The sequence below is a fragment of the Brachycentrus maculatus genome, unplaced genomic scaffold (genome assembly GCF_059751285.1).
Source record: "Brachycentrus maculatus isolate JH-2025_06_01 unplaced genomic scaffold, ASM5975128v1 h1tg000063l, whole genome shotgun sequence".
NCBI lineage: Eukaryota > Metazoa > Arthropoda > Insecta > Trichoptera > Brachycentridae > Brachycentrus > Brachycentrus maculatus.
The window spans coordinates 520,925-547,961 of NW_028280817.1; the positions used below are offsets into that span (position 1 = coordinate 520,925).

Genomic DNA, 27,037 nt, shown 5'->3' on the forward strand with positions numbered 1-27,037 from the left:
ATATATATATATTTATATATATTTATATATTTATTTATATATATATATATATATATATATATATATATATATATATATATATATATATATATATATATATATATATATATATATATATATATATATATATATATATATATATATATATATATATATATATATATATATATATATATATATATATATATATATTTATATATTTATATATATATATATATATATATATATATATATATATATATATATATATATATATATATATATATATATATATATATATATATATATATATATATATATATATATATAATCTTTTTCCTGGCTCCATCCTAACTTATCGCCTTTGTATACTATTGGGGTCATCTCTCCTCGTCCTCAGGTTGTAGGTCCTTCTTTCATGGACAACGTCACCTAGGCCATGCCTTCTTTGGTTTTCCTCTAGATGTCTTTCGAGGAAGATCCATGGCGATAGCCTGGTTTACAATATGCTCAGGTTCTCTGCATCCTATATGTCCATACCATGACAATTGCCTTTCCTCTACCTTACTATTGATGCCTGTTACAGCCAGGTTTCCGCGAATGCGTGAACTCTTTATCATGTCTCCAAGAGACACTCCAGCTGACCACCTAAGCATTCACGTTTTAGCAGTTTCTAGTTGCCTAGAGTAGGTGTTATACATAAGAAGGAGAAGAAAGTAAGAAATTCAGGTTGAAAATAAAAACATTAAATTTAAATTTATTTGATTTATTAAAATAGCATGTTAAATTTCGTACGTATTATTTACAAAAATCAACTTAACCACTTAAATATTTAACAAAAAATACAGTATTTTACACATTTTATTTTTAATAATCGTATGAAAATATTAATCTATTTATTACAGCATTTCCATGGTACAAAATTAACTCTACCTTTTTATACATACATAGGTACATGATTTGTGCATATTCTAAGAAAAAATACATTACAAAAATTAAAAACGTATTTACAAACGTACATATAAATTACAAAAATCAGTTTTATTTACAATTCAAAAAAAATATTTATAAAAACCACAGGATTTATAAAATAAAACAACTTTGTTTTAACCACTTTTTATTGGTACACTTTTTGCAACCGGTTTCGACAAGAACCTTGTTATATATAATACAATAAAATGACTCGACTGCAATCAGTGTTAAACGCAGCAGCGAGAATAATTTTTGGAATTTCTAAATTCAGTCACATCACCCCACTACTTCACAAACTCCACTGGTTACGCTTTTCCGAAAGGGTTGAGTATAAACTCTGCCTACTCATGTATAAATCAATACACAATATGGCTCCAGAGTATCTTAAGGAGCTGTGTATTCCAGATGAATTGGTTGATAGACGTCTCACGCTTCGATCGGCTACAACATCTGCAATGGGTAAAGTGATCTTACCAGCTCGCAACCGACGCACTAAATTTGGAGAGCGTGCCTTTGCTGTTGCAGGACCGACGGCGTGGAATGCTTCCACCAATGGTTAGAAATAGTGAGAGTGAGATGATCTTTAGAAATAGACGAAAACACATTTGTTTGCTAAATCATTTCCACCATAATATTTTCCTCAATTCATTCACAGTGAAGCGCCCTTGAGGTATTTTTTTTTACGAAAATATCGCTATATAAGTTATCCAAATTTATTATTATTATTATTTATTATTATCATCAGGGTTTATGTACTAATTATGGAACATTGAAAAACTCATAGTTAGGTTGTAGTTAATTTTCCTTAATTTGTTTACACAAGTATTTGGACACACTTAAAATGTTGTATATACCTAGTAATTTAAAGTACCTTTTGGCTAGAGTTGGACCAGGCCTTTTCAAGAATTCACCACCCTTTAGTACCAGGGTGTGAGAAATTACCAAGAGCGTGTTTAAACTGTCATTCTTCCTCTAATATCCGAACGAAGAGGCATATAATTTCGCTGGCAATAAAAAGCGATATTGGTGTGATCCGAGAAAATTTCGCAAGATTTTTACCTAGTGATTTAAGGTACCTATGGTCTGCAGTCTGGCCATCGCAGACACCCGCGGCGAGGAACATACCGTCACAATTTTACTGGAATATTATGCAAATTTTATATATTTTATGACTGTGCATACACCTGCCATATTTTTTGGTCGTTTTATATTAAAAAAAGGCGATTTGATCCGAGGAAACACGGCCTTATGACGCTGCAAATAAACATTTGCACGCCTCAATGAATTATATTTTAAAGACCTGTCGAAATGTTGACTTATTTATTCGATAATTCAATATATCTAGTAGCGAAAATACCACTTTAATTAGTGATATGCGTAATATAATAAAATAACGACGTTATGGTTTATTCCGTGTATATTTTATTTGTCCGCCTCCGTGGTGTAATGTTTAGCTTCTTTAGCTACAGTGCGGGAGGTACCGGGCTCGATTCCCAGATGGGGCGAAATTAAGTATAAGAGAATTTACAATTGTAACAATCGGCGGGTATATATGAGGAGATGCACGAACGTGGAAGAGGCGAAGAATGTTTACAAGGACAGAGTGGTGTGGCGCTCTATTCTCTCTGCCTACCCCTGCGGGGAAGCGGCGAGATGGTTAGTTAATTAGTTAGTTTAGAATTTACACTCTAATATTTATTTAATATTACCCTGGACTGATCCCTGGAGTGTATGAGTGATCAACTTGCCTTCATCTGTTAACGATCAAAATAACACTGCGTCAATAATAATAATAATAAAATTGGATAACTTATATAGCGCCATTTTCGTAAAAAAATACCTCAAGGGCGCTTCACGGTGAATGAATTGGGGAAAATATTATGGTGGAAATGATTTAGCAAACAAATGTGTTTTTAGTCTTTTTCTAAAGATCATCTCACTCTCACTATTTCTAACCATTGGTGGAAGAGCATTCCACGCCGTCAGTCCTGCAACAGCAAAGGCACGCTCGCCAAATTTAGTGCGTTTAGTGCGTCAATACGATGCAGTACCCTATGCACCATTGGGTGCAGATAAGGGTTAGAAAATATTTATCGAATCTCAGTCTCGAAACATCAGGCTTGATAGACAAACGCTCTAACTAGTACTCCATGGAGATAACACTCGGATACCAAAGTATTATGCAGATGTGTGTGAAGAAAAAACTGATGTAGAAATTTACCGCTGCTTAGAGAAAAAGTGCTATCAAAAAATGTGAATTGGATAGTAAAAAACAAGCAAAGTCCAAATATAACAGTTCGTAAGAATGACGTTATAAAAAAAGGAACTAAGTCCCATGTTACCTTCGAGTTTTCATCAACACGTAATAAGTTTGTTAGGAGATTTAAGCTGAATATTTTTCATAAACACAAAACTTCCTACATAGAAAAAAGGAAAATTAATTTTTACAAAGCGTATCAGTAATTTGTAAACTTCCATATCCCTCTAAAAAGAATGTTTAATCTAAAGTTCTTATTATTTAAAGCTCTGCTATCAATAAAAACCATGTACAATAAAACCCCATATAAAGGACCTCTATTTAATGATCCTCGGATATATTGAACAAAAATACAGTCAAATGCTTAAAAATTAAAAATATCCTGTTAGAAAGATATCACAATAGACCTTATATAGTCGCAATGAAATAAGGAATGCAAGATCCCTTGCCATTTTTTTTTGTAGTTATAAGTTTGTGAATGGAAGTAACATATCGCTCACTCCTTTCAAGAACATCATAAATCAAAAATCGTCAATTTTCAGTTGTGCATGTTTTCGGAATGCCCAGAAAATGTACTATATCCCAGCAAAAGCGGCATATTTTTAACATAATATTTACCCGCTACAGGGCAGAAAGTGTTGTTTTTGCATTTTGAAGAAAAGGTATTGTTAATTTTTTAAAAAAAATACTAAATATTTTTGAAATGGAGAAAAAACCTTCAAGTTTTACCTAAAAAGATCTGTTGCATAGTAAAAAGTTCAATAAGTGGCTTGATATTTATTTTTTATAGATTTTATTATATTTTTCAACTTTAAAAACGATCTCCTGAAAAATCAAGTTTTTTTATTATATATGACGTTGTTGAAAGGAGTGAGCGAGATATTTATATTATGGCATTTAGCTGGCAGTTGTGCTACTTAATTATTTCACCTTTAATAAGTATTTTGATTTATGACGTTCTTGAAAGGAGTGAGTGATATGCATTATATATTTTCAAAATAGTTTTTTTAAATTTATTTTATACCAATTTTTATATAATGGACTTTTGGTTTTAACAAAGACCTCCTCCTCCTCCAAATTAGGCCGTTGTATCAAGGTTTTACTGTACATAGTTTTTCTTGATAAAAGGTGCTCGACCTTTGAAAGCTAGTAATGTGTTTGATTTCGTAAATACAACGTGAGCTTTTAAGCTTTGAAGATATTTAAAAAAAAACTACATTCGATTGTAAAACCAACACGTGCATCACAAAAAAAGTTGTTTTATGTAAGTTATCAATTTCTTCTTACTCGTATTACACAATGCATAATATTATTTAAGGAAGAAAAACATTGGATAAAAAAGAAACAATACTGTTTATATTAAAAAATATAAAAAAGATCTACTCATATCTCATATCGCTCAGTCCTTTCAAGAATGCCATAAATCAAAAATCGTAAATTTTCAGTCGTGCATGTTTTCGGAATGCCCAGAAAATGTACTTTATCCCAGCAAAAGAGGCATATTTTTAACTCAATATTTGAGTTAAAAATATTGTTTTCGCAATTTGAAGGAAACGTATTGTTTAATTATTTTTTTTACTATGCTAAATATTTTTCAAATGGAGAAAAAACCTCCAGACTTTACCTAAAAAGATCTGTTGCACAGTAAAAGGTTCAGTAAGTGGCTTGATATTTATTTTTAATACATTGTATTATATTTTTAAACTTTAAAAACGTTCTCCTGAAAAATCGAGTTTATTGATTTATGACGTTCTTGAAAGGAGTGAGCCATATGTCATACTTTTTTGTTAACACAAAAGATTAAAACATTTATATAAATGAGTATTATTCATATCTTTTTTACAACGGTTAAATTCTCACATGAATATACTTTTCTCGATTTTAGTCATTCTCAAGAGGTATAATATAAAAAATCTTATAATTCAATGCAGTTTTCTTATTATTTTCCACTACTTCTTAAAATCTTTGTGACACGTGTTTCGATCCATTCAATATCATTTTTAAAGTTATCAGCGTTTGATAATGATGCTGAATGCATCGAAACACTAGTCATAATTGATTTTAAGGAATAGTTGTATTAACATTCAATTAAAATTTGAATAATAATTCGATTGATATTACCAAAAAGTATGATATACTTCTGATTTGTTTGATCAAAGTATTGTTAAATATTTGAATTTTTTTTTAAATCACAGAAAATTTTCAAACTTAAATGGCAAACTCTTAAAGTTTGGAAAAAGATCATTGTACTAAAATTGACAGGTATGTCTTAAAAATTATAACTCACCATCACGCTGCTTCCCCGCAGGGGTAGGCAGAGAGCATAGATCGCTATACCACTCTGTCTTTGCGAACGTTCTTCGACTCTTCCACATTCATGCGTCTCCTCATGCATACTCGCCGATTGTTCCATCTCCTGATCTGCCAATGCCCAAGTATTTGAAATATCTGATATTTGATATATGATATCATATGTCTAAACCATCCCTACACACCATTCATTATAAGGTCGATAAAGCTTATCTCAGCCTTGCATTATTTCCTAATGGTAAACCATTGAAACATCTATCATACATAGTTGTGTCACACATTCTTCGGAGAGATCGCATTTTGACTGCATATATATAATCTTCATTCATCTATTCTTCACGTATATACAATTTGATTGGTACCAGTACTTTTTTGTAAACTACTAGTTTAGTTTCTGCTCTTAGGCTTTTGTTTGCTACAATTGATATCTGGGTGCCATTTAATCTATTGTATTTACAATGTTTAAAATTAGCATCGTAAAAAATATATAATACTTAAAATTTTCGAAAACACAGTTTAAATATAATTATCACTTAATATTTACACTCATACTTTGGCAAGAATGCATGGCATAGCATTTAAAATAGTACAAAAGACCAACAAACTTTTAAGAACTAATTTTTGCAATAAATTAAATCGCCTGTTTAAAAACAAAAATAGCTATCGTCCAAACTGTTCTTCGCATTTTCTGATTTGAGAGGCAACCCTAGCGATTCTTTCGTTGAGGATTTTTACACTTTTTTCAGGAAGGGGGGGAAGAACTTCAAGCACTCCAGAATTGTTATTGTCTTTAAACATGGTGTTCAAAATTTTACCGGCTTGGCCGGATTTGTGTAGTCTCTCGATGGTGTCAGCTGTCGACTTCCTAAACACGCAAAGATTGTCAAGGAGAAGTGTGTGGTAGACCTCGTATTTGCTGAGCAGCCTGTATCCGTGAAGAAGCCCTGACTCATTGTCGAGGAAGAGAAGAAGATTGGAATCAACTTTCCTGGCCAAGTTGTGAGCTGGTGCATCCATGATGTTCACGTTCCATTGGAAATTGTATAGATTGTTCACGATTCTATCCAAATTTGCTGTAAGATAGTCGAAGATGATCAAGTCAGACCATTGCGCAAGTTCTACAAAAGTATTCAACAGATCATCACCAATTTTGGCGTTGACTTGTTCGATGACAGCATTTTGCTGCTTCTCTGGCAGTTCGTCGACGATAATATCCAATAATTCTTTAGCTTCGTCGACGTTATTGCCATTTAAATCTTCTTTCAATCTATCATCGACAAAGAAGCGTTCTGTTAGTTTCTTGAGTAGAATATCACCGTTTTTCTTTCTGGATAAACCATTTTGGTCAGTTCCTTTCTTCACGATGTTCAAAACATCGAATTTATTTAAATGCCTTTCAGTTGGTTTAAAAACTGAGGGTATGTGCGCTGATTCGAGGTTAGAGATGTATTTAGTCATTACAACTGGACGATTCGTGTTCCACTGGGCAGACCCGATGTCACTCGCGATGTTCTTCCATAGAGGGTCTGTGAGATTTACAATGCTCACAAGCGATGGGGCTAGATTTGGCAATCTCAAAATTTGGGCTAGATAGAAACTGAACAATTCTCCTTGAATCTGATCAGTATTCTGCCTGTACCTTACGCAAGCTTGTCGACCGTCTTCGAAGGTGACTAGCCTATTTTGCATCCTTCCACATCCGGTTTCCATTTTGATTGCGGATGTCGTTTTGATATAATTAGCCCAGTTTTCGTTACTGCTTGGTCCATATCCTAGCGGCAAAGACTTTTCCACTTTGGCTCCCCAGTATATGTTATCGTGAAGAAGAGTGTTTTCATTGTCAGTTTTAATGCTCGCCTTAGGGTTTTTGATGTTTGAATCCAAATTACTTTCAAGTATCTTCTTGCCGAACTCGACGAAGAAGTTGCCAGTCTCATTAGTTGTTTTCATGTCTAAATATTTGAGCAAAGTGTTCTTAGTGTCAATGTCTCCGCTGCTTTCAAACTCTGGCTCTGAATATTTATCGATGATTTCGTCTACGAACGAAACACTCGAGAATATCTTTGGTTTGCTTAGCTTAACAGGCGAATGTTTAGCTTTTTGCAGTGCGTTTTTGCTTTTAGGTAAATCGTGAATAGTCGGGAAGTGAATCTTGTTTCTCGCGTAGCCGGGTTTTACCGAGGGAAGAAAAACCCGCTCAGACCCTTGATTCCTTTTATCCACTTTATCTTTGACATCGTCGATGGTGAACCCTGTCAAATATTCAACATTTTCTGCACTTTTGTTAGTGAGATCTTTGTAAAAGCTTTTATCTTGCGCGATTGCAGTTTTAGTTAAATATGCTAGAGGGATTATAACACCTAATATGAGACCCAGTCCAAAAGCTAACGACACACTCAACAAACACCAGTGCCTATAAGTTGAATGAGATCTTTTAAACCCAGAAGACATTTGGGATATTTTGCTATCAGATTTTTGGCAGATATTTTGGCAAGATTCGCTGATCGAGCGACTTTTTTCTAAATTCCTTTGGCTATATTGACTATCTTCTATCCTCGACTCTTCATCACAGCATCTCGATGAGTAGAAATCATTAAAAGATTCTGTATTATATGAAGGCTCGTCTAGATTACTGTAAAGTTGTGACGTTCGTCTGCTGGTATTGTGGTTCTTATAATCACTTGTTGAAAAGAGTTGTAGGTTGTCTTCAAAGCCGAGCATCTTGGATATTTTCTCTTCATCTATGGTCATTGTTAGAGACGCGTGGTGGTTTTTGCTGTCATATGCGGGGTAATCCATGGCGTTTTTATCCATGGTTAAGTATGCATAACTTCAACGAGAAGCTCTTAGTCTTTTGGTTGATCCTCTCAGGGGTTCACTGAATCTGAAAGAGAAAAAGTAAAATTAGTAAAATGTAACCAAATTTTCTCAAAATATAAGTGTGGGAATTACCTTTACTTATAAAAATATTTATTTGTATTATTGCTAGTGTGTATTTAAAAACACTTTCTTGTCACTTATAACTGGAGTGAATTATTTTGTTAATTAATATTCTGAACTCCATCAGAGCTGATATTACAAACACAACACCGAGGGTTTGTATTAAACATCCATAAAGTCAACTAAAAGAGGTTTTATAAGTTTAAATAAATAGTAATATTAGCACTATTTTATAATACAGTTAAGATTAATGAAAAAAATGTCAATAAATCTTAAGAATACTGAGAAGAATGTGTTTATAATTTAAGTTTTACTTAAAGTTTTTGTAAAAACCACTTTTTCTTAAAATCTATTGTGACACGTGTTTCGATGCATTCCGCATAATTATCATTTGCACTGTTTCTTACACACTTGTGTAGTTTAAAGTGTGAATAGTGCTATGGTAGTGAAGGGTAGTATTGTTTGCATGCTGTGGTAGTGATTGTCCTAAAGAAGAGACGGGTACGCCTCGAAACCGGTAGTCATACAAATTTCGGATAGTAATTATATACTAATATTACTAATGTCCGCCTCCGTAGTGTAATGGTCAGCACGCTCGGCTACCGTACTGGAGGTCCCGGGTTCGATTCCCAGGGAGGGTCGAATAAGTGATTTTTTCACTGTTATATTTATTCAATATTACCCTGGACTGGTACCTGAAGCGGAGGGCTGATCACCTTTCCTTCATGTGTTAATGATCAAGATAACACTGCGTTTATATGATGCAGTGCCCTATGCACCATTGGGGTGCGGTAAGGGTTGATTTTTTTATTTTTATTTTAATAAATATATTAAATATATGGATATATATTTTTAAATCTATCGTGACTCGTGTTTCGATGCATTCCGCATAATTTTTATTTGCACCGTTTCTTACATACTTGTGTAGTTTAAAGTGGGTGAATAGTGCTATGGTAGTATTGTTTGCATGCTGATGTAGTGATTGTCCTGACGAAGAGACGGGTATGCCTCGAAACCAGTAGACATAAAAAAAATCGGTAAGTGGTTATATACTAATATTACTAAATTTTTTGTAAAAAATATAAAATGAAAATGAGTAACCACCTAGTAAATCCTTTAAATATCAATAATATCTTCAGAATAGTATTCTTGTATCGCCTACTTTTAAAATCCGCCAGATCCATTTTAGTCTATTTTACAAAGATTTGTCGATCATTAGATAAAATATTATAAAAAAGAGAATTTTCCCATTTTTTTTCAGTATTTAAAAAACAAAACACGAGACTCAAGCCGATAATGACGTCATCTTAATTTTTGACCTATCCCCGCTCTGTGGTGGCCGATATGGGTCAGAAGGCAAGTTTCATGAATATAGCGGAATTTGAAATACAACGCTGTTTTAAATTATTCTTGGCAGGGTTTTCAAGTATATAAATATTTTAAACAATAAAACTCACAATTGGCATTCCGATAGAGTATTTATTTTAAATCTTATAAAATTGCATCTGGCGGATTTTGAAAGTAGACGACACAATTGTTTTTTTCGAATTTAGACGTCTCCCCACCTACACCCCTGTCGCTAATAACATTGCTAACAAACTAATGACATCACAGAGGATCACCCACTGTACGAGGAGCAGTTTGTATAATGAACGTAGGCTCCGCCTCCTGTACACTCCTCCCAGCCGCGTAGGGGTGTAGTGCGTTCCCACCGGTTTGCCCAATTTAATTAATAAGGCGAAATTATAAAATACTTCCGTTCATTCCTTTGCGGTTGGAAAAATAATTCATAGTTAGTGCAAATGCGATGTACATTTATACGTATTTTACAGTTCTCTTCAAGAAATAAAAATAATTAAATGATTTTCTATGATCAGATAAAATCAGGGTTTTCTCAATTCAGAAGTTATTTTTGTTATTATTTTGACATATTAACAAAGATGATGATGACAATGATGCCCGACTCCGTTGTGTAATGGTCAGAAGGCTCGGCTACCGTTCTGAAGCCGGGTTGATTCCCTGGGAGGGAGAGCAAATAAATAAAAGTGATTTTTTCACTGTAATATTTATTAAATATTACCCTCGACTGGTACCTGAAGCGGAGGGCTGATCACCTATCTTTCATGGGTTAACGATCAAGATAACATTGCGTTTATATGATGCAGTACCCTATGCACCACCAGGGTGCGGATAAGGGTTTTAAAAAAAGCAAAGTATAAACTTATTTTTCTGTTGCCTTAAAGTAATGAGAATAATTAAATGACTTTCAATAATCAGATAAAATCAGACATTCGTTATAAAATCAGAGGCATTTTCAGACGAATGTCTTAATTTTCAAAAATTCAAACTAGGCGAAACAATTCGGCTGTCCAAATTTAAAACACAGTAAGGGACATTTTTTTGTAGTACGTTTTTTTGCATTTTTGGACTAAGAAGAGTCTACTTAGTCCATAAATGCAAAAAAACGTACTACAAAAAAAATGTCCCTTACTGTGTTTTAAATTTGGACAGCCGAGTAGTCAAATTGATCAAAATATTAACATCTAATATTGGCTTAAAATTTATAAAGAAAAAAAATAAAGAAATTATCATGAGGTTCTTTTGGAGACTTGTTAAATGATTTTAAGAAATAAATCACAAATACAAATTTGCCCATTATTTTATTTAAAAAAAAATATATTTAAAAATATACAAATTATAGGGTGAGCCGACGTGAGATCTTTAGGAGATTAAGATTTTGAACAAACGAGCATTTGCATTTTTATCTATATACCAACTAAAGCCGGACAGCCGAATTGTCACAATATTAATTTTTTATATGTTTTTGTTTAAAAAAATTCAACTTAGTAGACTCAAAAAATCTGTGTTTGATTTAAAAATTTATATTTTTTTAAAAACCCTTATCCGCACCCCAGTGGTGCATAGGGCACTGCTTCATATAAACACAGTATTATCTTGATCGTTTACACATGAAGGAAAGGTGATCAGCCCTCCGCTTCAGGTACCAGTCCAGGGTAATATTGAATAAATATTACAGTGAAAAAATCTCTTATATTTATTTGACCCCCCCCTGGGAATCGAACCCGGGACCTCCAGAACGGTAGCCGAGGGTGCTGACCATTACACTACAGAGGCGGACAAAAAGAATATATAAGTTCAAAAATTAATATAAAGTACAAAAAATATAATACTATTCTTTAGTTATTATATTTAATATGTTCTTTTATTTAATATTTTTACAATTAAAAACAAATTAAAAATAAATAAAATACAATCCGAATGTTGGTTTAAAATCACTTTTTCACAACGCATAAAAATTGCATTAATATGAAAAACAATACAAAATAAAAATTATTTTAATATTATTATTTAAACGACTGCTGTGAACAGGCTATAAACTCGATTCAACCTTTCGGCGTTGGATTCACTTTAATCAGAGGTTGACGCCTCCTAAATTGTACGGTTGTGTACTCGGTTATCGGTTAATCTGATCATCTAATTTGGTGATTGAGGTTATTTGAAAACGCAAGTGTCTATTAGATAAAGTCTCTGTTATTAGAAGTAATTGTTTCCAAATTGATGCTGTGATACTCCGATGACCCTTATATCAATAAAAATGTGTCATTTTTTTTATAATATTGTGTCATATTAAAAGTCTGCGCGGTTTTTTGGTACATCCTTGAACTGCAACGTTTTTACCCTTTTTTAATGTAAAAAAACCGACACATACGCGTATTTCTTCATCTCACCAATATATGTCTCTAGTGAAGTTCTAGTGATTCAAGAACAATGTTTTTAAATTGGTTCATATATATATATATATATATATATATATATATATATATATATATATATATATATATATATATATATATATATATATATATATATATATATATATATATATATATATATATATATATATATATATATATATATATATATATATATATATATATATATATATATATATATATATATATATATATATATATATATATATATATATATATATATATATATATATATATATATATATATATATATATATATATATATATATATATATATATATATATATATACATATATATATATAAATAACTTAGAATTTGAGTAGTGTGGTTGTCAATAATGGGTAGAATAGGAGAATGTTACACATCGCTAACTCATTTCAAGAACGTCATAAATAAAAAATCGTCAATTTTCAGTTGTGCATGTTTTCGGAATGCCCAGGAAATGTACTATATCCCAGCAAAAGCGGCATATTTTTAATTTAATATTTACCCGCTACAGGGCATAAAGTTTTGTTTTTGCATTTTGAAGAAAAGGTATTGTATAGTAATTTTTTTAAATATACTAAATATTTTTCAATTCGAGAAAAAACCTTCATGTTTTACCTAAAAAGTTCTGTTGAACAGTAAAAAGTTCAGTAATGGCTTGATATTTATTTTTAATACATTGTATTATATTTTTTAACTTTAAAAACGTTCTCCTGAAAAATCAAGTATTTTAATTTATGACAGTCTTGAAAGGAATGAGCGACATGTGTAAAGTGATCACTTAAACCAGCCTATGACGGTCGTCAGCCCCGTAAATGTCCAGACTTCCATATTCTTCTTCATCTTTGATGAGATGTCAAAAAAATAATATTTCTTCAGATATTTCATTCATTTTCATATCAATATAACTTTTTACAAAAGGTATGAAATATTCTTTTTCCAAAATGTAGACTACAAGCACATGTTCATTTAAAACAATCGGGTGAGTGTCATCTAGTGGCAAAAAACCGTACGGACTTTTTATGTGACCTTTTATATTTATAAATATGAGTATATAATTTTTTGACATCTCAAAGATGAAGAAGAATATGGAAATCTGGGCATTTACAGGGCTGACCATCATAGGCTGGTTTAATTGATCAATTCTACCCATTATTGAGCCCACACTACTCAAATTCTTTGATGAGATGTCAAAAAATAGTATGATAAATAAATCCTATAATTAGAGTTAATCCAGACTTGTAAACAAGTATTTGGACACACTCAAAATGTTGTTAATATTGTAAGTAATTTAATTTTTTGATCATTTTCCCTTTATTTCTTATGGGTATCCGTAAATATTATTTTAAATGTTTGCAATCCAATGTATGATCCCTGAATCACTTTTGCATACTGGGAGACGCCTAAAAACATGAAAATAAGGACAACGAGAGAGAGAGAGAATTTAGCCTTGTCTACCCATACTTAATCTAACCAAACCCGATAGCGGATAGTTTTTCGGTAGTTGGGTAATATATCCAAAATTAAACACAGTTAATGGATTGAATTCTACTTTATTTGCATATATGATATATGACGCGTTTCGTCTTCTTAAGACATTATCAAATATGTAACAATTCGATGTGGAATTCAACACTCTGTGATTACAATAAATAAGTTTATAAGTACTTGATATGAGAAGTAGTATCCTATAATAATTATATTTAGCTGTTTTATATTCTGCCATTTTCATTAAATGTTTATTATATAATATAAAATTATATTAGAGTATTTTTTAATTAATTTGATCCAGGATTCAAACCTCACACACTAATAAAAGAGTTTCTGCTCAATAAAAAGCTTCTTTTCATCTCACCAATAGATGTCTCAAGTGAAGTTCTAGTGATTCAAGAACTATGTTTCAAAATTGGTTTAAATATATAACATCCAAGAATTTGAATAGTGTGGTATTTTAGTAACTAGATTTTATACATTACATACAAAAGATACAATAACAATTAACAGTATAAAGGTTTTACAATTAAATAATAACACCTGGACTTTAATTAACTCACTCTCTACCTTGTCCCTTCCAACGAGAAGCAACCATCTACGGACGCTGTTCTTAAAGACATGATCACTTCTGGATTCTTAATGCTTACTATCGATTTTTTTAATTGATTTTTTTTTACAAAATACATATTTAAATATACAAAATATTGAAAATATAACGTTTCTACCTCTCTTATAAAGTAGATACTTGTGTTTAGAGAGGGAGTTCGTTTTACAATTATTATTTTTTGGAAACAAAGTAAATTGAAACAAAGTAAATAAAAAAATACTCCTTGGTATGGAGTCTAGGTTGGGGTAAGTCTTATATCTTTTTTAAATTCAATTTTAAAAGTTTGATTTTTTTATTGATTTTTAGTTTTCTGGAAGTTTATTAAAGTTTTTTTACCAACGTATGTATAATGATTCAACGCTGCTGTTGTTTTACATCTGATATTTTACTATGTGTTGTATATATTTACTTTTAAATGTATACAATACATAGTAAAATATCAGATGTAAAACAACAGCAGCGTTAAATCATTATACATACGTGGGTAAAAAAAACTTTAATAAACTTCCAGAAAACTAAAAATCTATAAAAAATTATCGAACCTTTAAAACTAAATTTTAAAAAACATATAAGACTCTTTAGTCTGCATAATAAAGCTTACACACCATAGATACAGGTACAAATTCGCACATGAAGCGACATATAACTCCTAACTGGACAAACTCAGGATTCTGAACAAGGATTTGAAAACTAACCACTCATTTGACTCTCATACAATTAAATTTTACACTCTGTTACAAATAAAGGTCAAGTCTTAAATAATTAAGAAAATTTTATAAATACATTAACATTTTAATTCAGATAAAACGTTAATTAATAATATACTGTTTCAAAATACGTCACCATTATTATATATTTTTTTCTTTAAAAAAAATCTTGTTCCTTAACCCCCGCCCCTTCCCTATATTTATTAACCTACATATACACCTAAATAAATATTTTTTGTTCGTTAGTTTTAATTTGTACCAGAAGATGAAAACATCTGTCGTTTTCGAAACTAGTTTTACTTATGTATATATATATATATATATATATATATATATATATATATATATATATATATATATATATATATATATATATATATATATATATATATATATATATATATATATATATATATATATTTATATATATGTAAATAAAACTCAACATTTTGATTTGGATTATCTCCAATTACAGGAGTCATTTTCATGTTATTTTTAGACTTCCATATTCATCTCATCAAAGATGAAGATGAATATGGAAGTCTGGGCATTTACGGGGCTGACGACCGTCATAGGCTGGTTGAAGTGATCACTTTACACACGTGTAACATTCACAAATTCTACCCATTATTTACAACAGAGCTTCCAAGAATTTGAGTAGTGTGGTACGTCAGCCCCGTAAATGTCCAGACTTCCATATTCTCCTTCATCTTTGATGAGATGTCAAAAAATTATATAAATAAAACCCATTAAAGTGGTATATTCAAGTGTTGGGTAATAAATCCAAAATAAACAAGGTTTGTTGGATAGAATTTTACATTTATTTATGTATATGTTAATACGTATTAACATATACATACATAAATGTAGAATTAAATCCATAAAACCGTGTTTTATTTTGGATATATTACCCAACAATTTAATACGCAATTCTACCAACTGTCTGCAGTTACAATAAATTAGTTTTTATTTTCCTATCGTCTCATTCCGCTTGACGCAATTTATTCGCTCTAGAGGTTAGTTCCAGAACGCCGCATTTGACGTGACCCCTGGTGATTAGGAGCCGGGTCGCCTCCGGGGTAGGCAGAGAGGTTAAACGCGTCCGATGTGCATCGCACGGGGCGAAAGTGGTCGTGATCGCCCGCGGGAAGTAATGTGTATGCGGCCTAACGAAATTAATTTATTTTGAAGGAAACATCCTCGGACGGTCTGTAGGTCCCAGGCTACGAATGAAGGCGAATTTGATCTTTTTTATCTTTAAAATTGCAAGGAATATCGATGAAATCAATATATATATATATATATATATATATATATATATATATATATATATATATATATATATATATATATATATATATATATATATATATATATATATATATATATATATATATATATATATATATATATATATATATATATATATATATATATATATATATATATATATATATATATATATATATATATATATATATATATATATATATATATATATATATATATATATATATATATATATATATATATATATATATATATATATATATATATATATATATATATATATATATATATATATATATATATATATATATATAATAAAACCCTTACCGCACCCCAATGGTGCATAGGGCACTGCATTATATAAACGCAGTGTTATCTCGATCGATTACACATGAAGGAAAGGTGATCAGCCCTCCACTTCAGGTACCAGTCCAGTGTAATATTGAATAAATATTAGAGTGAAAAAATCACTTATTTATTAAACCCTGGGAATCGAACCCGGGACCTCCAGAACGGTAGGCGAGCATGCTGACCATTACACTACGGAGGCGGACATATATATATAAATATATATATTTATATTTATATTATATATATATATATATATATATATATATATATATATATATATATATATATACATATACATATATATATATATATATATATATATATATATATATATATATATATATATATATATATATATATATATATATATATATATATATATATATATATATATATATATATATATATATATATATATATATATATATAAATATATATATATACAGTATTTTTTTGTTGTTTATTCGTAAAAAGTTTTGTAAAATCTTTTGTTTATTAGTTAGGGGGTGTTCCTCGTATTATGGACCAGAGTTGCTGATTTCAGTGTCTGAGATGATGAATAGCGAGAAGTATCACCCAATTCTACTGTGGAAGATACTACCAGAGATAAAAACACGATAGTCAAATTGTAATGTAATATTTCAGCAGAATTTAACCCTCTGCCACAAATCCAAAAAAAAATGAAATTATTCACACATAAACTATGAACAGTGTTTGACTGGTACAGAATTTCGCCAGACATAAACCTTACTGAAAATCTATCGGCAATTCGTAAGAATCGGCTTTCCAAATTTGATTGCACTACGGTGGAAAAGCTCATTTTGTCCATAAATCAGGTATGGTTTTGGGACGAAAAAGTAGCATCCACGTGCCAAAACCTTATATAATAGATGCCAAGAAAAGTAAAATCTTTGATAGAACCCAAATGGGATCATATTAAATATTAATTTGTGAAACAACTAATAAACAAAAGATTTTACAAAACTTTTTACGAAAATACAACAAAAAGTTTTGTTTCAATTAATGTGTTCGATACTGAAACTCCTAGGATGGAACTCAGATTTGTGACGACAATTTGGACACACCAAAAATGTAGTAAATATATAATTTATTTAAAGTCGTGTCTTTTTGAATGAATGACACGGTTAAAATGTGATAAAAGTGGATAAATCTTTATGGAGTTTTGGACAAAAAACCTTTCATTCATTTAAACGTGCCTGGAGTTAAGTACTTCACAGAGATAAGGAAACTAAGACGGATTCAACTATCACGAAAAGGTTCAGAGGTATCCCACGACAACTCCATTAAGTGTACAGTAATAATTACTGTCTTCGTATCTTTAAATCAATTTAAACCACCCTTTTAAACACACACAAATGTACAAATGTTTTTATTAAACAATGCTATCTGAAAATCCCATTCATGAAATACAATTTTAAACACACGAAGCTTTGATTGTGATAGTGAATTGAGGTTTAAGTATGTATAGAGAAAGGAAAGAGATATGAAAACCTGTTACAATATTGGATACAGGGCCCTCATGAAGTCACATCTATAGTTTAGCGCCAGTGATAAATTTAGTCAAAAAATTATTAAAAAAAAATTACAAAATATGTTTTGATGTTAAATGAAATAATCTTACTAAACAACATAAAGGTTTATCAGATTAAGTGGTGTCTTATTTAAAAATATTGGTCAGCACGCTCGACTACCGTTCTGGAGGTCCCGGGTTCGATTCCCAAGGGGGGTAAAATTTTTTCACTGTCATATTTATTCAATATTACTCTGGACTGGTACCTGAAGAGGAGGGCTGATCACCTTTCCTTCATGTGTAAACGATCAAGATAACACTACGTTTATATGAAGCAGTGCCCTATGCACCATTGGGGTGCGGATAAGGGTTTTATTATTATTTATGATATTTTTTTTTCTAAAGTAAAATATGTTATTCTGTTTTTAAAATGACATAAATTGTCATTTTAAAAATAACTTGCCAGGTTAGCGTGATATATATATTTTTTTCATGGTGAAGAGTCAAAGTCACCTAAAGATTTATTTTTAAATCACTCACCGGGTATTAATTTATTTATTTCCGCCAAAGCAAGCCAGTATTGGTAATATTTTGTACTGTGATCAATAGAAACATATTCAGTATTGTGAAACAAAAATTAGAAAACTCAAATAAGAAAAATTCGAAAAGTTTCACTCAAAAAACTGATCTAAGGCGTAGATGTTTGAGAAATTCATAGAAGTGGAAATATCTGAAAGACTAAGGCACTTTTACTGAGGTCATATTTTAATTTTTTGGTGAGTCATAAGCTGGCCCAAAACCCTTTAAAAGGAATCCGTAGGATTATGGGACACCCTTTATATATAAAAGTGCGATATTTTATGTCAATGTTTCATCGGGCGGTACAAAAAAAATATTCCAAATAAAACAAAAGTATCAAATCAAATGCCCGAATAACAGCTATGTCGCACACTTCCGGTCTGGTCGACATCGGAAATCGTGAGCCGCAAGTCGTGATGACCGGTCGTAGTACTGTGACGCGAATTACAAAAAAAAACTATCCTTAAAAATCGATTATTATTCTGTTATGACATTCGACCAGAACAGCCACGATAAGTCGTGTGCCTTTAAAGCCACCGCAAGAAAAAAATAAGAAAATTCAAGAAATGAATTTAAAAGCCGAGCCTTTATTTTTTAAGTTATTTGGCATTTCACAATACATTAAAATTACAAGTACAAAAAAATATAAAATATTTATACAAAAAAAAGATCCCACAAAGGCATCATGTGTGGGTTAACATTATATTTTAGGTTATAGTTAAGGGCGCTGGCAATAATACAATAGATATTGTCAGAAATAAAAATAGGTTAAAAGTGCGAATAAAAAATACAAGTAAAATGAAAAAAGTTAGCAAATGTGTACTTTATGACTTAAAAGAAGAAGAATGTGTTTTATTAATAAATAATTTCAGCTTAATTTAAAATCGAAAAAAACTTATAATTAATGTCTAACATATAGTCTTTGTGGAATGAATTCAACAGTTTTGGAGCTATGAAAAGTTTTACAAAATATCGCTCACTTCTTTCATCAACGTCATATATCAAAAAACTTGAGTTTTCAGGAGATCGTTTTTAAAGTTTAAACATATAATAAAATGTATTAAAAATAAATATCAAGCCGTTTATTGAACTTTTTACTGTACAACATATCTTTTTAGGTAAAACCTGAATGTTTTTTCTCCATTTTAAAAATACATAGGATATTTAATAAAAATAATTAAATAATACATTTTCATTGATATAAATAAACAACAATTTCTGCCATATAGCGGGTAAATATTACGTTTAAAATACGCCGCTTTCGCTGGGATATAGTACATTTTCTGTGCATTCTTACAACATGCACAACTGAGAATTGACGATTTTTGATATATGATGTTGTTGAAAGGAGTGAGCGATATAGATTCATGAAAAATATGATTATTTCTTTATTATTTAAATATTATTAGAATATACACACGTCCATATGCTCAGATATTTTAAGTAATGTTAGCGATGAATAGAACCATTAACCTAGAAATTCCTAACTAATGAGCTTTTTGAATTTCACGATAGTAATTTCACGATGAAATTCGTTGACATGGAATTAGTAATTGTAGATTAGGATGGATGATAAACTGGTACAAATATTGACCAAAAATTAAAGTCTATTTTTGATTGGTTAAAAGCTGTTTCTACAAAGCTTCACCCTCGCCAAAATTTATAATTAAATTAGTAATAAAACTAATAATAGTAATAATAATAAAATAATAGTAATAAATATGGAACAAAGGCAAAATAAAGGATTAGGTAAATGATCAAAAGTTAATTTTATGAAAATTGTATAATGTAAATATTCTAAAATTTTCTCTCTTTTTTGTGGGTGTATTAGGTTAAAAACAATATAAAATGTTTTCAAAAAGAATTCCACCAACAAGACACACAAATTGGCTTGGTGGATCTCTGCAAAATATATTTATATAAATAGGTTTAAAAATATGATTAAAATAAATATGTATACCAATTATTATAAATAAATATTGGTAAATTAATTAATGTTGATAAAAAATACTCATAATAATAATAATAATAATAATTATTATAATAACTAATAACGATAAAAATAATATGGACAATTCAAATGGTTGTGAAGAATCATTTTATGGTCGCTATACGATTTATAGTAATTTTAGTATTTCAAATTGTGTCGGTTTGTCCCGTGGTTAGTGTCGCTGACTCTTGAGTCAGAGTTTCTCGGTTCGAACCCACTCTGCCACAATTTGATACCTATTTCTTACAATGAGCCGCTTAGGCTCACAGAAATAGTATGAAATAGATATATTTTTTTAAATAATAAAAACACAAATTCTCTTTTAAAAAAAGAGATATGTACGTATGTTTATGAAATAAATGTTTATATAATATCGTCCCAAGGACAACATTTTAAGTGTGTCCAAGTACTTGTTCACAAACCTGGATTGTCTCCAATTATAGGAGTTATTTTTACATTCTTTTTTGACATCTCATCAAAGATGAAAATAATATGGTCCTGGCATTTTCATATTATTTAATGAAAAAGCTTCTTTCATCTCAGCAATAGATGTCTCTAGCTAAAATTCTAGCAATGTTTCGAAAATGGATCATATATATAGAACTTTCAAGAATTTGACTAGTGTGGTTGTCAATAATGGTTAGAATTGGTGAATGTTACACGCGATCACTTAAACCAGTCTATGACGGTCAGCCCCGTAAACGCCCAGACTCTCATATTCTTCTTCATCTTTGATGAGATATCAAAAAATAATATGCAGAATCAATTCATGAAAAAATACTAGTTGTTTGAAATGACACAAGGAATGTATGTTGTTATTTCTCGGCCGTTATGCCATGTGCTTGGTTTCCGTCTGATGGTACAACCTTATCTTCGTAATATGCAAAATAAATTCCACAACGACGAATACCTCCGAAAAATTCAAAGAAAAAAATTAAGATATCAACATGAAGCCTTCAGAATACAAATGCAATGACATTTATCAAATAGGATATTTATGCTAATTTATGCTACGCTAAGTGGGGGATTAGTTAAAGTTTTCAGCCTTAAAAAAATAAGATACTTAATATTAAATAATTATTTAAAATTTTTTAAATCATACTATTTAAATCGAATTATGAAATAAGGAAAGAATGCAAGGCTGAGGTAAGCATTATTGATAAAATTAACCCTTTCCGGTCCCCGAAAATTGAAAAAAATTATCTAGGTAGACAGTTACATTCCAATTGGAAAAAAATCCACATACTGTTGTAATAGATACTAATGACAAAAGTGTAAGCTTGGAATTAAAATAAATAATACTAATGATGAAAAAAATTGAAAACCTAAGAGCTAAAAATTGTTGTCGACTCTCATTCGATTACTGGTCCAATGTCGAATCTCATTCGACATTGGACCAGTAAGTCTTGAGAAATGTGTGTCGAGATGGTTTGGACATGTGGACCGTATGAGTGAGGAAAGAACGGTTATGAGGCAAATGTAGTTGGAAAAAAAAACTGAGGAAAACTTGGCACAATCAGGTATGTCAAATACTTGAAAGCGACCTTAATGTATGAGGAGATGCATGAATGTGGAAGAGGCGGAGAATGTTTGCAATGACAGAGTGGTGTAGCGTTCTATTCTCTCTGCCTACCCCTGCGGAGAAGCGGCGTGATGGTTCGTTAGTTAGTTTTAATATTTTAAGCCTGTCTTATTATTGTTTTAAAATTCAGAATTCCGCTCGAATACGAATTTATTTATATCAAGATTTTTTATTATACTGTTAAAGTAAAAGACCTGTCATTGGTTTTGCAGGTCGTAAGATCTGTAAACGCCCAGACATTTATATTTTTCTTCATCAATGAATCTTACACTGGGCCATCTCCTATGGGTGCGAATAAAAGTTTTTTTTTGGTTGTAAATTTTCTGGGTGTAAAATATTTCAACGCTGGGGAAACGAAACCCGATTTTCAGCTTTTTGATTTTCTTATGTATTAATTGAATTAACAATAAAAATAATAATAATATTTGGCTATATTTTTATGTCTGCCGCATAGTGAAGTGGCTAAACTACATTTGACTATATTTCTGGAGGTCCCTGGTTCGATTCTCAGGGGGTTTTTAATAAATGTAAATTATTTTAGTTTAATATTTATTTAGTATCATTTGAGAATTTCTGAATATAGGCTTTCTTCTTCAAGTTATAATGGATAATTTAACCGTTGATTTTTAATCTTTCTCGCTGCTCCCAGATATTAATGACAGTATTTTTTTGTTGTTATTGAACATACTTTTATTAATATTGTTAAATAAAATAACATAAAATAAAAATTTAATATTGTGTACATACCTCGACGTATTCAGTCGGCAGATTTTGGTTGAAATATCCAATGATAATAATATACACACACTATCTTTGTCACAAAACACCGTTCACTGGGTCTGGGTTTATAAATAGCTTCTTTTATTGTTTAATAAGTTTATAATTTTTTAAATCATAAATGAATAACTAAATAATCGTCATCGCTTTCTGACATCTGCCAATATGCTGTATTGGTTTGATGGATCACCAAGAATAAATGTAGCACTGTTCAGATTCAGTATTTACGTCTGATAAAATTATGTAATAGCCTTCACGTTTTGTATTAATGTTTAATGTTTGAAGGCGTTTGTTTAATTTGCATTGGTTTTTAAAGGCAGAAGCGACGGGGTTATATATGGTTCAATGTCAAAAATCACACTTTATTCAATGAAAATAGCGAATAGCACCTGAGTGTCAAAATGGTCGAATTATTTTAACGTTGTTTGGTTGAAACTGCATAATAAATTCAAAAGCTTGATTTTTTGGATATAAAATGAATTATTGCACCGAGTCTGATGCGAGGTTTTTTTTCGTTTTGCGAGTAATTTTATGCAGTTATCTTCTGTCGAAATGCAGATAGCTCGACTTAAAAGCTTGGCCCGTGGAGCTTTTGCGATATCAGGGATCAAAGAAGCGATTTTTTTCAGTTTTATCGGCCGGGGAGCCGTATTCTGCGAGCATTACACCCTATATGCGATGCAATCTATGATGTTCCCTCGTACAGGCGGTTTTATGCTCCAACCCCCGAAGGCTTGTTCGCTTAACCGGTATATCCCGTAAATTTGCCAAAGTCTTGTCGCTTATTTGAGCTTTTTGCATACTCAGCCCTTCGATCGAACCAGTTATCAAAGCTCTCCAAAAATACCTTTAAAACATCCGAAAAAATCGAAGATTTGCTTGATAATTTAAACACAAAAAAATATCAATAAAACATTAAAAATGTCACTTGAATCAATCGTTTCAACATCTTCTAAGATACTTTTATAGGTATCAAAGGCCTCCAAAAATACTTTTAAAACATCCGAAGAAATCGAATATTCGCTTGATAATTTCTTTCAAAATTTATCAATTAATAATCATCAATAAAACTTTGGGATTGTCACTTGAATCAATCGTTTTGACACCTTTTAAGTCACCAACACAAATTAATTGTCAATCACTGATTTCTTATTCAAAATTTCCATCAAACATCACTTTTTAATTACCACATTTAGCACTTATAACGTCCTCGGTGTCTAATTGATTAATTTTCCATGAATAACCACTGGTTAAACGATCGTTTGAATACTTTTCAATTTGAATATCAAATTCGAGTTGTAAATATTGGATAGGCGAAAAAAGTCGCGCATCTAGCGACACACGTCCGCACTCTACGAAAGTCCGCCTCGGAATAGGATTATGGAATGACAATATTGGTTACAATGGTCGGTATCGACTATAGTCTGGCTGGAAGCTGCAAGACGGCTGGATAGTAGCAAATCATTAAGTCAAAAGGTCTTTTCATAAGTATGAAAATAAAAATTTATCCTTACGAAAGTTTGTTCCTTTTCGCTAGTAAGATCCAAGGAGATGTTTTGGAATGTGGAAGGATAGACGATATGTGGATCACATCATACTAAAAGGACCGATGTATGACACGGTGTTTCGAATCAAATCACTACTCCATTTAACCTGCATATATTTTATTTAATTTTATTTATATTATTTAAAAAAAAATTATATACACATCGCTCACTCCTTTCAACAACGTCATATATCAAAAAACTTGATTTTTCAGTAGATCGTTTTTTTAAGTTTAAAAATATAATAAAATGTTTTGTAACGGTATATACACGGGTCTACCAAACAATAAAATGACTCGACTGCAATCAGTGTTAAACGCAGCAGCGAGACTAATTTTTGGAATTTCTAAATTCAGTCACATCACCCCACTACTTCACAAACTCCACTGGTTACGCTTTCCAGAAAGGGTTGAGTATAAACTCTGCCTACTCATGTATAAATCAATACACAATATGGCTCCAGAGTATCTTAAGGAGCTGTGTATTCCAGATGAATTGGTTGATAGACGTCTCACGCTTCGATCGGCTACAACATCTGCAATGGGCAAAGTTATCTTACCAGCTCGCAAGCAACGCACTAAATTTGGCGAGCGTGCCTTTGCTGTTGCAGGACCGACGGCGTGGAATGCTCTTCCACCAATGGTTAGAAATAGTGAGAGTGAGATGATCTTTAGAAAAAGACTAAAAACACATTTGTTTTCTAAATCATTTCCACCATAATATTTTCCCCAATTCATTCACCGTGAGGTATTTTTTTACGAAAATGGCGCTATATAAGTTATCCAATTTTATTATTATTATTATTATTTAAAAATAAATATCAAGCCACTTATTGAACATTTTACTGTGCAACAGATCTTTTAAGGTAAAACCTGACTGTTTTTTCTCCATTTGAAAAATATTTAGTATATTTAAAAAAGATTTAAACAATACCTTTTCTTCAAAATACAAAAACAACACTTTCTGCCTTGTGCTGAAACCTTTAGTGCATGTTGGTCTTCGGGTCGACCAAAAAATCGCACGTATTAAACATTTTGTGTAGTTTTTAGTGTGTAAATAGTGCTATGGGAGTGAAGGGTAGTATTATTTGTATGCTGTGGTAGTGATTGTCCTGACGAAGAGACGGATACGTCTCGAAACCGGTAGACATAAAAATCTCGGTGAGTGGTTACATACTACCAATATTGTTAACATTTTTGTTAAAAAATAAATAAGAAAAAATGACTAACCACAAAGTAAATGCTTATAAATATTAATAATATTGAGAATAATTAAAAAATATTTATTTAATTAATTGTTTTGGCATTAACTTTGTGGTAAGACATGTTACGATGATTACAGAAAACAATTGTTTTTATACCACTTGAGTTTTATCAAAGACTACTGGTTTTAAGCTGCTCTCCGGCATTACCATTACCCAGTGAGGCGTCCTGTCCAACATCTTGGCCATGCTCCAGCCCAAGAAGACCGAGAAGAAAGCGCAACAATACGGCGGCTCCACTTTCCTCCCTTCAGACTCAGCCGATTGACGTCGTTTTTCACTTATATATATTTTTTAATTTTCTCTCATTACCATTTTCATATCATAATCCATACCTGTATAAGCGCCCTTGAGGTAGTTTTTTTTACGAAAATGGCGCTATATAAATCATCCAAGATTATTTTTATTAGTATTATTTCAGAAGCTAAACTTCCTGTCCGCCTCCGTAGTGTAATGGTCAGCACGCTCGGCTACCGTTCTGGAAGTCCCGGGTTCGATTCCCAAGGGGGGTAAAATAAATATTAGTGATTTTTTCACTGTAATATTTATTCAATATTACCATGGACTGGTACCTGAAGCGGAGGGCTGATCACCTTTCCTTCATGTGTAAACGATCAAGATAACACTGCGTTAATATAACACAGTACCCTATGCACCATTGGGGTGCGGATAAGGGCTTTATTATTAAACTTCCATCATTCAGGCCTAAATAATAACTGATCTGAATAATAACTCGTAATAATAGTTATTATTCAAACCTGAATGATGGAAGTTTAGCTTCTGAAACTAGTAGTCTTTAATGAAACTCAAGTGGTATGAAAACAAGTGTTTTCTTTAATCATTAAAAAATGTTTATATTTTAATCACTAGCCTACCGCGTAATCCACGCTCTCTTCTAATGCAAGTATGGCCAATGACAAAATATACTAAACCAAGTTATGAGAAATCCTAACGGCGTGGAGTTGAAAATAAATAAATAAAAAACCGTCCAATATGATAAATGTTTCCTGGAAAAAATGTTTTTTTTGGTACTTGCGGCCGTGGCTTTGCTATTGCGGACCGATGGCATGGATCGTCTTGCACCA

General features: G+C 31.2%; 1 protein-coding gene across 1 annotated transcript; it reads right to left on the reverse strand.

The window, feature by feature from the left end:
- Positions 1 to 748: 748 nt before the first annotated feature.
- Positions 749 to 24,497, reverse strand: fj (four-jointed box kinase). The gene is made up of 2 exons (XM_088256562.1): positions 23,118 to 24,497; positions 749 to 8,402 (listed from the first exon to the last, which is right to left on the reverse strand). Exon 2 carries the CDS (start codon positions 8,330 to 8,332, stop codon positions 6,179 to 6,181), a length of 2,154 nt encoding a protein of 717 aa, XP_088112688.1. The 5' UTR covers positions 8,333 to 8,402; positions 23,118 to 24,497; the 3' UTR covers positions 749 to 6,178.
- Positions 24,498 to 27,037: the final 2,540 nt, after the last annotated feature.